This window comes from Protopterus annectens, chromosome 4.part0 (genome assembly GCF_019279795.1).
Source record: "Protopterus annectens isolate FY-2018-M chromosome 4.part0, PAN1.0, whole genome shotgun sequence".
Lineage (NCBI taxonomy): Eukaryota > Metazoa > Chordata > Ceratodontiformes > Protopteridae > Protopterus > Protopterus annectens.
The window spans coordinates 1,854,097,409-1,854,114,103 of NC_056733.1; the positions used below are offsets into that span (position 1 = coordinate 1,854,097,409).

The window sequence follows — 16,695 nt, forward strand, 5'->3', positions numbered from 1 at the left end:
GGTTTTGGTTCATACCAGTTATTTTTTGTTACTTTAGTCTCAATTTCATTTATGACTTTGTCTTTACAAGTATAAAATGCTAAATACTGTAGCAAAACTGATTTGCAGTTTCTGTTATAGGTCAGTTTATATGGCAAGTTTCATTTTTTTTTTTGCAACTCCAAAATCTTCCAACAAGATTCCCAATTAAGTGTCATAAAGCATAGAAAACATAAAAACCTTTTAAACTTGCCTGCCCCTGACAGTAATATTAAGTATATCTGAATGTAATATATAAAAGCCTAAGATTAAGTACCTTAACCCATAATGGTATCTGTTGTGCACTGTTAATACAGTAGAGGGGTAATGTATTAAAATTATTTAGGTACAACCCATTGATTCTCAACCATAGAAACTGTAAGTATTTCCACCAGCCTGACCCTTGCAATTAAAATCCCTGCTGTAGTGTGGGGTATGTGTTTAAGTGTGCACAGATGGTTTATATTTTATATGATATGGAAAGTTAACTCATTTCTTTGAGCATCCCAACACAGCAGAGAATTCCCAGTATCCAGCTTTGGATGTCCCTAGAAAGGTATTTCTAAACTTGGGAATTAAGTATTTTAGATAGTTTACCATCACATGTTATTGTTTTATGTAATAACATTAGACAATTCTACATCTTAAAGGAAAATTACAATTTGGGTCTCAAAAATGTGTTTTTTTTTCAATGACTATTTGTATTTTAAGCTATCTTAATGCAGCAAGACCACTCTAAGTGCTTAAAGTTTTACCACAAAATGGCCATCATGGGGCCTTCCATTCTAATGTGGCCTGGTTTTGCCTTTGTCTTCTGGTTCCCTTAAATAATTTCAAGTTTCATTTTATGAGTCATGTTAATAGAATGAACTGTGACCCCCACTCCATGTAAAGAGTATGCCAGTAAAGTCAAAGACATCTCTCATAACTTCTACAACCTGGCTACTTTTCAAGTTTTGCCTGTATTACATTGGTTTGTGTTGTTCTCAGAAATGTTCCAACTTATTAATAGTACCTGTAAATAATCAGATAAATAAAATAGTTGATCTGCAGCTTTTTTTCCTAAGGCTATCAGTCTGTAGTCCATCAAGTAATGAAAGACCCCCGCATTCTTCCTGAGAGGTCAAAGCTATCACTGTAATCCAGGAACTGTGACTGACAGTTAATGTACAGAGTATTGCATTTTTTTGTCATGTATTAAAGGACAAAGACAGCTCCTAAATGCTTTATCCCATGCATGGGTCCTCTCAAATTGTCTATGGTATGATCATAGTAATTCTCTTTAGAGGAAATATGTAATTTCCAACCATGGGATGGGTAAGGCCAATGTAACACCAAATGAGATAGGTTAATCTGAGCACCAAAATGGAAACTGGCCAGACTTAAAATGGCCTGAAAGGGCAGTTAGTCTTGCACTTATCTATGAACCTGTGGCACCAGGTACATCAGAGAACTTGGAAGAGACATGCAAGCTATTTCTCATGTTCACATGTATCTGCACTGGGTTAGGGAATGTGTATTTTTCATGGATGCTGTAGAAATGTGTTTTATTTATTCAAATGTATTCATTTGTACTCCTGCCATGCTATCTCTACTGATATAATAATACAGCACAATGCTGCTTTAAAATGTATACACCATTTTATTCTTGAATTTGTGTTATGTCACGAGCTGTTTCTTTTTAGTGAGGCATAAATATCTTACTGTATTGGCATTTTCTGCTTCTGTTGTTTTATCACTACTCCTTGATTTGTTACATTGTAACGTTGCAACACTTCACCAAAACCATAATCCTGGAATATGACAAATTAGTAATTATTCTCTTTGTTGTGCATAACACTGAAATATTGCTGTCTGTAATGATATTTCACTTACAGAAAAGAATATCTCTAAGTGGATAGTTGTTGTACAACACTGCATTTTTTTCATTCTTTTTTAATTAATAGCAGCTGCTAACATCAACAAGATTTAAGACTTGTTGTGTAAGACTCTGGGCAGAGTACCTGAAAAACTAGATTTCCCTTTGTCTATGATATGTCCTGCTGACAGAGACAAATTCCTCCACCAAAGATTACAAACATTTAAACTTAAAAGTATGTGGGCTTTTCCCTCCTTTGATTGCAAGGCAAAAAATGGAAGTTGTATAAAGTACAGACTGGTTTCTGGGAACCAAATCATCCTGGAACCATATTGCAGAGAGAAAAAACACCAAGGTTCGGGTAAAATGCAGGTGCAAGTGGACCTTTCCTTTATCGAAAGCTGAAAGTGCCTTGGTGAACAGACAGGCGGTCTTATTTGAAGTGCTATCCAATAGTTCCATTTCTAACTGAGCCTATTAAATGTTCTTGTGTTAAGACTGTGTCTGTTGTTCTAGTTGCTTAGTCCTTAAAGAATTCCAGGATGAATTTTATCAGTCATGAGTGTCCTGCGAACCTCTACTTACAATCCTTTCTTTCAGTAAGCATTTCTTTGTTTTGTTTTATTTTGTTTGTTTGTTTGTTTGTTTGTTTGTTTTAATTTCTTTGTTGTTTCTTGTGGTAATTTACCTCTGCCAAGTTTTATTTGCTTTGATTTCAAATAAGTCCACTTTTAAGCTACCTTAGCCATGTTTTTCCATGGACATCTAAGTATCTCACTGTACTTTTTGAATGAGACTAATTGCTGTACCTGTTGATAGTGCAAGGCTGGGTTTAGTTGATTTATGTATTATTGTGTTCTTTTGGACAGTATAGCAATCCTGTAATGTTAGTTTACCCATGACCAGACTGATTTATGCATATGAATAAGTACAGATCAGTGTGAGTAGGTAATAAATCACCATACCTCCTTCACTCTCCTTTTGTCCCGTATTACATTATTTATGTGTGTATGTGTGTTTGTGTGTGTGATAATACGCATTTGTGTGCATTTACCTTTCATTTTTTTGTTTTTCTGTGTTTGTATCTGTACTATTTTCTTCTGCCAGTAACTATTAGCAGGTCTTCTCCATACTTTGCATCGTAGGGCATTGTACAGGAGCTTAGCTCCTTCATGCAAAGTTGTAGATCATCACACAGCACAAGATGGACTGCAATTCCTCCTATACTATGCTCATAAATGCTACTACTCAGAAGCACTGTCAGACTCTTTCTGTCAACTGCAACCTAAGAATCTTGTATCAGACTGGTAGTGTGCATCACTCTCCCATATAACATTTGAACATCCCCTTCCTTAAGCACAGGTACCTCTTTCACAACACCCTTTTCACATTAATATACTTCATGGCTAGGTTGATCTACAACATTTACACTGTAGAATTCACTTTGCATTCCATTGTCAAATGAAACCCCGCTTTTGGAGATAACACTATATTAAGACTATTCAGCATCTGTTCTCTGAGTTAATGGAACTCATCTCCAGTAGTGCATGGTGCCCGACTCCAGTTGTGGATGTAACCCACCTAGAAGTACATGGAACCACCACCATTAGTGCATGAAGCATGTCCCTGATTACCAGAGGTATAGGTAGGCCATCTACAGCCTATGGCAAGGCCCTCATTTGGCATTCCCTCCCCCATTATCACCACCTCTAAGTCGTAGACTAATAAAATGCCAAGTCAGAAATGAATGCAGTATGAGTGATAGCTATGTTATTCAGAATTGTGAGGCATCAATTTCTTCATTTTGTCACTGGCACATCTAATAGGTGAAAAAGGTCTTGCAGCAATCCACTATCAAAGTTAGACACAGAAAATAAAACTAAATCACTGGAGCAGGGTTGAAGATGAAGCAATTACAGAGACTAGATACATAAGTAGTGCTATTACGACTAAATGCATACTCAAGATGTACAACATTAGTTCTTGATAAAACAATGTCAGTGGTGCAATAGGTAGCACCCTCGTCTTTGGTGCAGAAATTTGTTGGTTCTGTTCCTGCATTGGGTAGATGGACTGCTGATACTGCAGTGCAGTTCAAGGGGTGGTGTTGCACTCCTGAGTGTGTCACTCATCTGATGAGACCTTATACCAAGACTCCCTCTACCTGAGTTGGTGGTAGTTCAGATGAATATAAAAGATCCTGCAACATCTATAGAAAAGAATAGGGGAAGTTCCCCAGTTCCCTGGCAAATGTCCCCTACTAGTATAAATACCATCTTAGGTCTCCCCTGAAATGAGGCTACTAGCCTAATGGGACTATCCCAGTTAACAAAAATGATATTTAGATAGCTACAAAAAATGCAGAATAGCAAATAAGGGTAATAGTTTGCCTAAGCAAACAGGAAAGTGATTTGGAAAATGCATTTGGGATACATAACTACCAACATAAAAACAACAAATGTCTGTGTATGAAAGTATGAATTATCCATATGTTAAAGAAGGAAAAAAGAGGTGTATTCAAAACTTGGGAAAAATAGTGAATGCAGGGAAACACTGAATAGGAAAGACAGACAGTGTAAAAGGAAGTGGCAATACAGTCAGAAAAGCAACTATCAAAAGTAATGAAAAAACAGGCAGTTATAGGAGATGAAACATGTTATACATATGCAACTGCACAGTACATATGGGGGAGGGATGAGCAGCTGCTGCCAACTTGCCCATCCTGCTGCAAGTTTGCTTTACCCAGGGACTGGAGGTGGCCATGACTTACCATTTGCATGGCATTTAACTGAGCCCTAGATGTTGCACCCATGAGGCATGAGCCAATATGCGTGCAGTACATATCTGAGTGAACATGATGTGGTAGACTTCCCTGTGGCTGGCAGCATGCAGTGGTGCTCAGACAGATGCCATGAGTAAATCAGGGGGCTTCACTAGAGAGGGCTATGTCTTGCAGCTCAGGGGTTAGAGCACAGGCAAAATAAACCAGGGTTCAAATCTCTTAGAGCACAGGCAAAATAAACCAGGGTTCAAATCTCATCAAGGCATGTCCTTTACAATGTATAAGAAAATTGGGAAAGGCATTTTGTGTCCCCAATGGTTTAGTGGATTGTTCCTGGTGGTCTAGTGACATGGATTCAGCACTTTCACTGCCACAGCCCAGGTTTGATTCTCAGTAAGGGAAATGAGTTGGAGGTTGTTACGATGTTAGTTGGGTGTTGGTAAAATTGTTAAAGTGCTTATCTCAAAGGCACAAGGTACAGGGTTTGATTCTCACCTTTGCAATGAAAATTGACTAAGCTTAAAATGGCCTACAAAGGCAGCTAGCCTAGTACTTACCTATGAACCTACTGCATAAGAATAGTAAGCTGGCCTATTCTCTACCACCGCCCTCTTGCTTTTTGGTAACAAAATATGCTGATAGTATTACCAATACTTTAATCAAGAAAAAATTTGGCTACAAGGCTCTTGCCTAGCCTGTGCATGCATTGCTTTTGACCCACAGAATCAATAAGACAATTATTTGCTGTTAGAAGAGCCACTAGGCCTGTCCTGATGAGGAAAAATGCATGCCATCATCAAATTTCTTTGATTTTACATGTTATGAATAAAAGATAGTTTCATGAACAGGCCCAGTTTATATATATATATTTTTTATGAGCAGAAAATATCCCTGAAGCACAGTAGACAGACCACTCCACTTAGCCAACAAGATGATCCACAACCTAAAACCCCATAGGTAGCCCACTCCCACCCTATATAGTTGCATTTTATGTGTGCTGATATTTAAATGCATTACCATTTTATCTATAGATCCATCACTGTTAACTTCCGTATTTTACAGTTTGACGCCAGCATCATTGCTTGATTTTCTTCTCTCTTTTCATTGCCTGTTTTCACCAACCATCCAAACTTTGACCTCTCCTGATGGAAAGTAGCCTGCAAACCTCTAGGAGTTTCTCCAACTAGTTCCAAACTCAGTAACAGAAAAGGCTATTATACAAGCACATTTACATTGCAACTAGCTGAAGGGCTATCAGTTGCCTTTCATGTCTCAGTGGAATTTTCATGTGTTTTTGAGTAATGTGGCAATTTCCATTTTTTTACACCAAAGATTCCAGGGGCCAGATTTCAGAAGAGTTGCTCTCAGTTTAAGTCAGCCCCGATTTTGAAAGACTTGCTCTCAGTGTATATGACTTACTTCGGTGTAAGGCATATCTATTGGCAGGCTTACTACTGGGACCAGAAACACCTGCTCTCAGTCTGCTGTCAGTGAAACTATGGTCACTTACACTGACATCATTTCTTTTGGAATCAAGCCCATATTTATAAAGACAAAATTGCAAAATTTCTAGTTTACCAGTTCAGCGGTCCTAAAGTGAAGTCAGGAGTGCAGACAGGGTAAACTCAATTCTGTCCAAACTTTAGTTAACAATTTGCATTGCTCACCAGGAATTCCGTGTTGCTGTCTACAAAAACCAAGTTAATACAAACTGTTCATTCTCCATCTATCTCAGAAGAACTCTGGTCTGAATGTTACTAATTACCATTTACCAGTATTTTTTACTCACGCATGTGTAGATTTTTTTTACTCACGTTCAGATACAACTGTCTGCACTTGTATGGTTAATTGTGTTGCTGCTTGCTAAATGAATGTATGATACAAGTTTTATTGTAATTTAAGTCTTGAGTAATAATGGAAATTGTTATGGAGTTCTCTTCTACAGCTCTTGGAGTTGGCTGCCTTCAGTAGTTGCTGTTGTTAATGTATTACTGCATCCCACTGGTTCCTCCGGGAGAATAATTGGATATTGTGCACTGGTCCCTCACTTACAAGTATTAGTACAGTAAGCACAATTAAAGACAATTTGGTACTCTTCTGTAATCCAGTGTGATGCAGTCTGAGATCACCAGTCCCACATATCAAATATATATTTTAATTTATTTATAATGAGTGACTTAAACAGTATAGGCAAGACATTTTGTCTGTTGTCTGCTATTCTAAAAAAAAAAAAGTCAGTGACAGACTATTATTTTAAGTTTCAATATTGTTTCTGGGTTTCTCTTCAATTTTCCCCAGGAATTCCTTTCTCAACCCTATGCATTTATGTCTGACTTTTAAGGAGAGCAATCTGTAGCCCTTTTCAACTTGGTGAGGGTATTTTCTTTCACACCTTTTTTTCCTAATTGTTTTCCTCAAGCCCCCTTTAGTAACTCTGATCTCTTGATTTCCCCATTGCAGTTATACGTATTTTTCCAGTTTTCCTTTTTCAGCCGTGTTTATTTCTATATTTAAATTATGCCTAAAGATCATATGTCAAAGTATCATAGGTTCATAGGTAGATACTAGGCTATCTGCCCTAGGGCATTTATAAGCCTAGCCAGAGTGTATTTGGCTTCCGCCTCCCTATTAGATTAGCCTACTGTGCCTCTGTAAAGTAGGTCACAGAAGGTACCCTTTTAAGATTAGTTTACTGTGCCTCTGTCTAGCAGGGACACAGGAGAGATCCCAGGGGTGAATTTGCAATTTCCCATCCACGCATCCAAATTTCGCTTGAAGAGGGTCAGCGAGGGGCTATGTCTAACATGAATTGGGATTCTATTCCAGAGTGAGGGGAGCCTCTGGGAAATTAATCTGTCCCTCCATCATGTCCTATTTATTTTTGTGCTGAAGTTTAGGTACCTGGAGCGTGTAGCTCTAAGGGACTTGGATTTTTTGAGGTGGAGCATGTCCATTAATTCTGGGTTTGACATGGCTTTGTACGTCAGGCATAAATCGCCTCCTAGTAGGCGATAAGCAACTGAGTAGAGCTGGAGTTTCTTTAGTCGAGCTGCATAGGACATCTGTTTGTAGCCCATGATCCTCTTGGTGAGGTACTTTTGGGGTCTCTCCAGTTGCTGCAGGTGTCGGGTAAGGTACATCCCAAAAGGGGCATTGTATTCAATTATGGGCCTGATGAGTGACGAGTAGAGGGGCACAATGACCTCTCTTGATCTAGATGTGAACCCTTTTGTGATAAGGTGGGCTATATAGAAGGACTTTCTAACCACTTTGGCAACATGATTATCAAAGGAGAGATTACTATCTACGTTGGTCCCCAAATCTCTAATTACTTCTTCCGTACTTAATGGATTACCACCTATGTGGTAATTTGTGGGCCCCTTGTTTTTCCCAAAGGGGATGACTATGCACTTTTTAGCATTTAGCTTGAGGCCGTGGCTCTGGCACCAAGCATCCGTCTCTGTGAGACCCTTTTTGAGGATGCTTGTGTCAGCTGGAGATTCGATTATGGCCCCCAGTTTACAGTCATCTGCGAACGTTGTCAGCCATAATCCCCCCATGTTAGCCTGAACCTCAGAGAAGTATATACCGAACAAGAGAGGTCCTAGAACTGAGCCCTGTGGGACGCCACTTGTAACTGGTTTGGATTCGGACATGGCACCTGTGATTCTGACCATGTGGGTTCTATCTCTGAGCCAGTTTGCAACCCATCTTGTGATATAGGGGTTGATATTTAAGCTGGTAAGCTTATTTATGATGCCCGAGTGGGGTATTGTGTCGAAGGCTTTTGCGAGGTCCAGGTAGGCTGTGTAGACTACCTTGCCCTCATCTATGGCTTTGGTAACGGTTTCAAAGAAATCAACTAGGTTTAAGAGGCAAGATCTGCCCTTAACAAAGCCAAATTGGGTAGGATCCAGTGTCTGGAGGCTCCCAATGTCTTTGTTTATGAGTTCCATGATAATACGCTCCATAGCTTTACAGACCAGACTAGTCAGGCTTATGGGGCGATAGTTTCCAGGGTCCGTTGTGGCACCACCTTTGTGGAGTGGGACCACTGTAGCTGTACGCCATTCTTTGGGTACATATCCTGTAGTAAGGCTAAGTTTGAACAGTGACAATGTGAGGGTTCAGTTCTTCTTGGAGCTCATGTAAGACACAGCCTGGGACACCGTCCGGTCCCATAGATGCTGTTTTTTTGCTTTGGAGAGGGCAGCTTTCACCTGTGCATCTGTGATGTCAGGGAGGTTACATTCAGTTGGGACAGGCGTTTGCTCCTTTGGTGGGGGGGGAGGAGTTTGCGCTGAATCTGTCTGCCAGGATGTTGGCTACGTCTGTAGGTTCGGTATATTTTGTACCGTTATGCAACAATTCATAGCATATCTGGGAGTTTCTGCCCATGTTCCTGACATAACTAAAGAAGGCCTTGTGATTATCTTTAGTGTCTAGGGCAATTTCTCTTTCGAAACTGGCCTTTGATGAATTTATGAGGGATCGAAGTTTCTTGCTAATACTGATCAGAGATGCCTTCACTTTTTGGGATTTTGCTTTGTCATGTAGTAGCTTCCTCCTTCTGTTGTATAGCTTATTTATGACCGGGGTCCACCAGACCGGTCTCCTGTTTTTGGAGGAGTGAGTCTTGGTTTTATTTGGGATAGCACAATCCATGCATTCCTGCAGGTGCTCATAGAATGCATTTGTAAAGGATTCTGTGGATTGGGCTGTATTATCCTCTGACCCAGGGGCTTTGAAGGATTCCACCTCAGTCTTGAGAAGTGCAAAGTTGGCTTTTGAGAAATTCTTTACAGTGATTTCCTTGGCTGGGGGTGGGGACGGGATATGGATGTCCAGGGAAATTTGTTTATGGTCTGATCTTACCAATGAGGGGTTTACCTCTGGTGTGGAACATAGAGTCCCCATGTTGGGATGACCAGGTTCAATATGTTGTTCCCTCTTGTGGGAGTGGTGACCAGTTGTTCCATTGTGTTAGAGTTTATAAATTTAAGGAACCGTTGGGCGAGGGTGTTTGGGCTTGAGTAGTTTTCCCAGTCAATGTTTGGGTAGTTGAAGTCACCCAATAACATAGTGTTTGGAGAGATCTTCATATTCTCCAGTGTTCTCAGGAATGCCAAGTGGGGTTCCTGTAATAGGGAGGGTGTTCTGTAGCAGGCTACAAACTGAAAGGCAGTTTTGCCCGCTGTTAGTTGCACACGGATGGTTTCCGATGCGTCGTGCAGTGCCACTAACCTGGAGGTGTAGGTATCTTTGATGAATATAGATACTCCCCCTCCTTTTGTGCTTTGGTCCGAGTTTTGGGGCCGAAACACATGGTATGAGTTATAACCTGGTAGTGCTGGGGTGCTCCCAGGAGGCTTGAACCAGGTTTCTGTTACTGCACAGACATCAATTTTCTCCATACTGAGGAGAGTCTCGAGTGCGTGCATCTTGAGGTTTGGACTTCTGGCATTGAGTAGCATTACCTTTAGTTTTATCTTTGGGTTGTCTAAGGAAGTGGGTTTGCCCTTTGAGCCTTGCCTAAAAAAGGCACTATGGGGGTGGCAAGAGCCTTGCCAGTATACGAAAGCCTAAGAGTGACAGGTGCAAGCTGTCCCTAGTGAAGCAACGTGGCTTGACGAGCATGTCATTCCAGGCTGACAGACACTGGATCCCCTTTGAATGACATCAATACTTCAGCCAATTGTTGAAACTGATAATTTTGTCTTTATACTGTGGCATCATTCTTGGTGAGGGCAAGATGGTACTCAAGGTCAGGGACATACCAGCCTGGGCTACATGATCAGAGAGCTCCTCTATGTCTCTTTTCATGTAGTCCAGGGAGGTACGTCTCAGGTCATTCACACCAGCATGGACAATGATGGAGTCATACTTGTACTTGCTTTGGAGTGACCTGAGTGCTTGCATTATGTGGCTGATCCTGGCACCCGACAGGCAGCTTACAGTGACCTTCTCCTTGTTCAGTCTGGTGAGTAGGACATTAGTGTGCCGGACAATAGAGTCCCCTATAACAAGTGTATTTGGTGTGTTGTTTGGCCTTATGGGCTGTGACTGTGAGGCACACTGAGTTTGTGAGATATGTGATTTGCGGGTATTGTTGAGGGGTGGCTGTTGCTTGGATATCTGCTTAGGAGGTCTTTGCTGTTTAGGCAGATTTTTATTTAGAGCCTCCGAGTATGTTTTTGTGTGTTTATGTGTTGGGTATGCAGATGCAATAGGTCTGTGTGAGACTGGATTTGTGGTGTGAGTGGTTACCTTTTCCTCCAGACTGACTGTGCCATTCTTGGGTTGAGAAAGCTCTGCCTCCAGTTTGGCTGTGTAACTGCATCTCTCACATGTATTAGAGTTTATTGGAAGGAGGAGAGGGTTATCTGTGTACATAAGGCAATTATAACATTGCCTCAAAATTCCCAGATTCACCAGCTGGACTGGAGAGTAACCTTGAAACTGACCCTTGGACATACCAGATTAGTATAGGGAACTGTTTTTTTTTTACTGATCAGATTAGGGAAGGGAACTGATTTTTCACTTGATCAGAAAGGGCCAATCGGGAGTCTAATACTTATGAGAAGTCAAGGAGGGTGTATTAGTTAGTGTTTCCTTATAAGAGCTGAGCAAGTGCAGGGCTTTAGAAAGAGAATAGAGTGATTACTTTGAGAGTTTGAACAGTTCTAAGGGAAAAAGTGAAGAGCAGACTTTGTGGAGCATGGAATAGTTTAAACCTGTTTAGGCGGCACTGCCTGACGCTGCTCAGTGCGCAAAACTGCGCAAAAAGAGAGTTGTAGGGTTTTAAGAGAGAGAGATCAAGGAGTTTAGAACTGACCCAAAATGACCAATAAAACTACAGCTTCTAGGTAGTAACCACTCCTCCAGGGACAGGCAGGCTGTTCAGTGTTAACCACACCCACTGGTGAACACAGAGACTTCCCTTTAGCCCAAGCAAGCACTGGCCTTCTAGAAACTTCCAAACAGTTCAGAACAGCAAATCTGTAACTGAACTTTCTTAACTTTCAGAAAGCGGGAAAAAAGCAAGATTTTTTTTTGTTTTTTTTCTTTTTGTTGTAGTTTAAAGGTAGCAGAGATACACAAGCAGCAAAATAATCACAACAGTGCAATAAATGACCCCACACTTGAGTGCTAGGCCAAAATCAGGTAAAATGCAGTTTTTAGAGAAAAAAAAAAGATTTTATATTAAGTGCAACACAGGAAATGCAGTAAACAAGCTCTAGATATGTTCCAAGTACTGTTACTGTTACAGATATAAACTTTAGCAAGCCAGAAAATGCCAAAAAGTAGGTGGCAAAGCAGTAAAACTTAACAAAAAAATCAGAAGAAAATACTTAAAATCACAAAAGTGGCTCCTTTTCTTCTCTCAGTATTTTCTCCTCTTGGTAGGTGCTTCAGCAACAACTAGCAAGCCTGAAAAGGCACCAAAACCACGATGCAGCCTGGTTTTAAGAGAGAGATTAAGGAGTTTAGAATTGACCCAAAATGGCCAATAAAACTACAGCTTCTAGGTAGTAACCACTCCTCCAGGGACAGGCAGGCTGTTCAGTGTTAACCACTCACACTGGTGAACACAGAGACTTCCCTTTAGCCCAAGCAAGCACTGACCTTCTAGAAACTTCCAAACAGTTCAGAACAGCAAATCTGTAACTGTACATTCTTAACTTTCAGAAAGTGGGAAAAAAGCAACATTTTTTTTTTTTTTTCTTTTTATTGTAGTTTAAAGGTACCAGAGATACACAAGCAGCAAAATAATCACAACAGTGCAATAAATGACCCCACACTTGAGTGCTAGGTCAAAATCAGGTAAAATGCAGATTTTAGAGAAAAAAAACGATTTTAAATTAAGTGCAACGCAGGAAATGCAGTAAACAGGCTCTAGATATGTTCCAAGTACTGTTACTGTTACAGATATAAACTTTAGCAAGCCGGAAAATGCTAAAAAGTAGGAGGCAAAGCAGTAAAACTTAACAAAAAAATCAGAAGAAAATACTTAAAATCACAAAAGTGGCTCCTTTTCTTCTCTCAGCGTTTTCTCCTCTTGGTAGGTGCTTCAGCAACAACTAGCAAGCCTGAAAATATGCCAAAACCACGAGGCAGCCTGGTTTTAAGAGAGAGAGTTCCAAACTCCTTAATCTCTCTCTCTTAGTCGTACATTTTATTTGTGTCTGCAGCATGTGCTCATATCTTAGTTTGTCTTGCTTTCAGGCTGCTGTACTAAAACAACACACAACCATTTTGTTAGTACTAAAGTTAAGTTAAAGTTTAATTTCTAGTTATGTGTAAAATCTGGATAATTTGTGTGCTTTATATTTCCGAACATCATAATGTCTCAGTTAATGCAACATGAATCAGGAGACTGGAACAACATGAGAACAGCAGTATTTATTTTGTTTTATTTCATTAACACCTTCAGAGGGGAATAGTGCTTGCCATCATATATCATTCCTACAGCTCTTGTTTTAGTAGAGTATTTAAGTAAACATGCAATAGAGACACGTATAAAGGATGATTTTTTTGTGTTTTTTTTTCCTCATCACCTTTTAGGTACTTATTTCACACTCTGCAAGGCACATTTGCATGGTCTCCCTTAGTCAAAGCCAAACTGTTGGATAAACTTTGTCATGATAGTCGTGACCTAGCAATCAAGCAGTGGAGAGAACAAAACTACTTGAAGTCAGCAAGGCATGCATCTGAAAATGTGTCACTAAATGACAGTGGTCAAGTAACACCAAATTTGGAAACTATGCGCTTTTATGAAGTATTATCAACTCCCCGTTCTTTACATATGAGTAATGAACTCCAAGGACCAAATTCACCAATGAAAGGAATACTTCATTGGCCTGATCATTACAGCAATAGTGGTACCAGTAATTTCATGTGGAATGGGAAGCAAACAGAAGTAGTCCAAGCAATGGCGGGAAGCACATCAAAGGGAAAATACACAAATAGACATAATACAAAGAATAGCCTGCCTAGTGTAGAACAGCCTGAAAAAGATGAACCGTGTGATGATTATGATGATGATGGTGATGATGAAGAGGAGGAAACTTCCTGGGCAAACCATCAAAGATCCATTAGTGTAATCACAATATAAAATGTGGTAGTTTATTTAACTGTGACTCGTACCTGGTGTCCCATTACATCATTTGGTTGTTTGTTTGAAGTACACAGAACAGAGTGAGATGCTTGGAGGCTTAAATAACTAAAAATTTGGTTCATGGCTGAGACACAGAGATAGTCAGTGCCATAGCATTTCTGGCTAAGTTTATAGTCTGGGTGAGGTTTCTTTCTCTGGTAACTTCATTAGGATGGGGCCATATTTTGGGTATTTGGAACATAGACTGGGTTAAATTCAAACTGCCATATCTTCCATCATAGCATGGAGAGACTGTCTTGAGGGTTAACCCTCAATACTGAATTGGAAAGTTATTGTTCTCAGTAACCAGTTTTCCCATATTGGGAGTGAGTGGAACAGAACAAAATATTGTTTACATTAAAGCTTATGTTTTAAAGCTGTGACATTTATTTTATGATTTAGAATGTGCAATATTTTTGTTCTCTTGCCAGATTCTGCCAAAGACAATGTTTGATAGGCAAAGCAAAAATGTTTAGTTTGCATCATGAGTAAACTGAACATTATTTTTTACTTTACGTCACACCGGTCAAGTAAGAAAGCCAAAGGCAGAGAGAACAGTAAAACATTATGTTTTTAATTCAGACTACATATGGAAGGTTAAACAAAAATATATCATTTTAACCAATAAGTAAAAATTATTATTTCTGGGATGTTACTTTTATTGTGGAATAGAATTTCACAATTTACACATACTAGATAGATTATAGCAATCCCATATCTAAGTTATATTTTATTGGCAAAAAGGTTGCCTTGTTTTTCATTAATGCAATCTAAACTTTAAATACGTTTTTTTAGGGTCATTCACTGACTTGTACAGCATTAAGATAAAGTAACTAGTAATTTGGATGAATATGTAATACCTCATTCCATCCCAGCATAACTGAATATGACGCTTTCATACTACTGTCGAATTTACTGAAAGGAAAAAAATTATTCTATGGTCATTATGAATGCTCTTGTTTTAGGTATTCAAAATACCACAGGTCAATGCACACTGGCGTTATCAGTGTTTGTCCTTGAAACAAAGAGCAGTGTATTTATTCCTGGCTGGTTTAATGCATATATGTATTCTCCCAGTTACATGAAAAACTGAGTGTCTTCCAAAAATAGTATATTTTTAAACCTCCTTTGGAATTTTAATGACAAATTTATATATTTTTCTAGTGTCTGTAGATTATTAATTTCCCAACTTCACTGCAGTTAGAGTCTTTAGTAGAAAATGTAGCAAAAGCTTAGGAAAGTCAACTAGAAGGAAATTTCTTGCACTAAACAGTGACTGTAGTGTGCCAGTAATCTAAACCTCCTCACTGGGGATTTGGAGATTAAATACCTCTGTGAATGTTATGTATTTTCTCCCTTAATTTTGCCATTTTTCCTCCTGTTTCAGTTTATCTTATCATTCAACTTTGATGTCTGCCTTTGTTTGTGTTCTTTTACCATTCAGTTGTTTAAAGTGTTGGTGTTTCTTTTTGAACTCTGTTAAAGTGTTTTCTTTTTTAGGAACATTTAAGACTGCCTCTCTGCAGACATGCTGTTCAATTCTTTCTTTGATCATTTGTAAACATTCTCCCTTCCAATTAGAAAAAGCTGATAATAACATTCATGTACTATGACTGTTTGTAAGAGACATTGTCCATTCTGTTATTTCAAGCTAAAGTTAAACCCTTTGCTTTTGGTCTTGTCAGCAGTCATGCTTGTTTTCACTGTAATACAAATGCATTCTGTGCAAAGAAGCTGCCAACATGTCTGTAGTGGGAAACGTGCATTGTTACCGCACAACTGTTTGTGTATCAGGGAAACCCTATTGCATTTGAACTAAGAGCGTATTACTTTTACAGCCTTAGGAATTTCTCAACAGAAATGAAGGACTCTTCTGGATGGCTAGTCATGTTTGAGAACTTTGGAAAGTGAAGGAAATTGCCACAGTAACGATTTTAATTTGTTAAAATTGCCAGGCATGGTTTTCTATCCAGTAACATGTTTGAAAAGAAGTTTAAAATGTCCATGGGACTGAATAAAATGAATGAATGCTCCGTCATGAATTCTGACTTTGCTTCTTTTTGTTTTCTAGTTTTGAACTGAAATAGTAATTTCATTATCTCTACTGCAGTCATGTTAGCTTATGCAATCACTGTTCTCTGAAAATCTTGTCATTTTTGCCTTTTGTCGTTTTTTTTACATAAATGTATGATGTCACTCACAGGTGTATGAGCTACCTAACAAAATATTCCAAAGTGCTGTATACATCAAAAACATATTGTTATGCTCTTTATATGCTCTGGCATTTTGTTAAAATGATTAGAAAATGGGCAGATACAAAAAAACAACACCCTCTTGGAGAACGTGCTCTCCAAGAGGGTATGAGGAGATCCCTGTACCTAGTTGGTGTCTTCATGGCAGTATATTAAACTGCTGTGTAGCATGGACAGAGTCAGGAAAATGAAATGGCTCCCATCTTGCTTTGTGTTCACAAAATGCAAGTGCTTAGAGAGCATCATACAAAGAAACAAGTAAATAAATAAACAAAACTAAAAATATGAGTAATGAGCAATTGCATGAATCTGAGCTGCAGTTTTATTTTTTCTTTACAATCCATGATACTTAAAAAACATTTTGGCAAGTTCAGTAATATATATAAAGCAAAACCAATATAGCTGACTGCAGTACAAGGATTGACATACATTAGTGTGTGTGTGTGTGTGTGTGTGTGTGTGTGTGTGTGTGTGTGTGTGTGTGTGTGTGTGTGTGTCTGTGTGCGTGTGTGCGTGTGTGCATGTGTGTGCATGTGTGTGTGTGTGTGTGTGTGTGTGTGTGTGTGTGTGTGTGACCATATTTCATCTCAGTTTCATTCTTCAAGAGTTCTGGACAAAGCTGGAAGTC

General features: G+C 39.2%; 1 protein-coding gene across 2 annotated transcripts in view; it reads left to right on the plus strand.

The window, feature by feature from the left end:
* Nucleotides 1-15,851, plus strand: part of ATP10B (ATPase phospholipid transporting 10B (putative)) — a 2,370,254-nt gene extending 2,354,403 nt beyond the window's left edge. For both annotated transcript variants that reach the window (XM_044069530.1, XM_044069528.1), the window contains one exon: nt 13,224-15,851. In XM_044069530.1, coding sequence (XP_043925465.1) covers nt 13,224-13,773 — 550 coding nt within the window. In that variant the 3' untranslated portion in view covers nt 13,774-15,851. The remainder of the gene's footprint in view (nt 1-13,223) is intronic.
* Nucleotides 15,852-16,695: the final 844 nt, after the last annotated feature.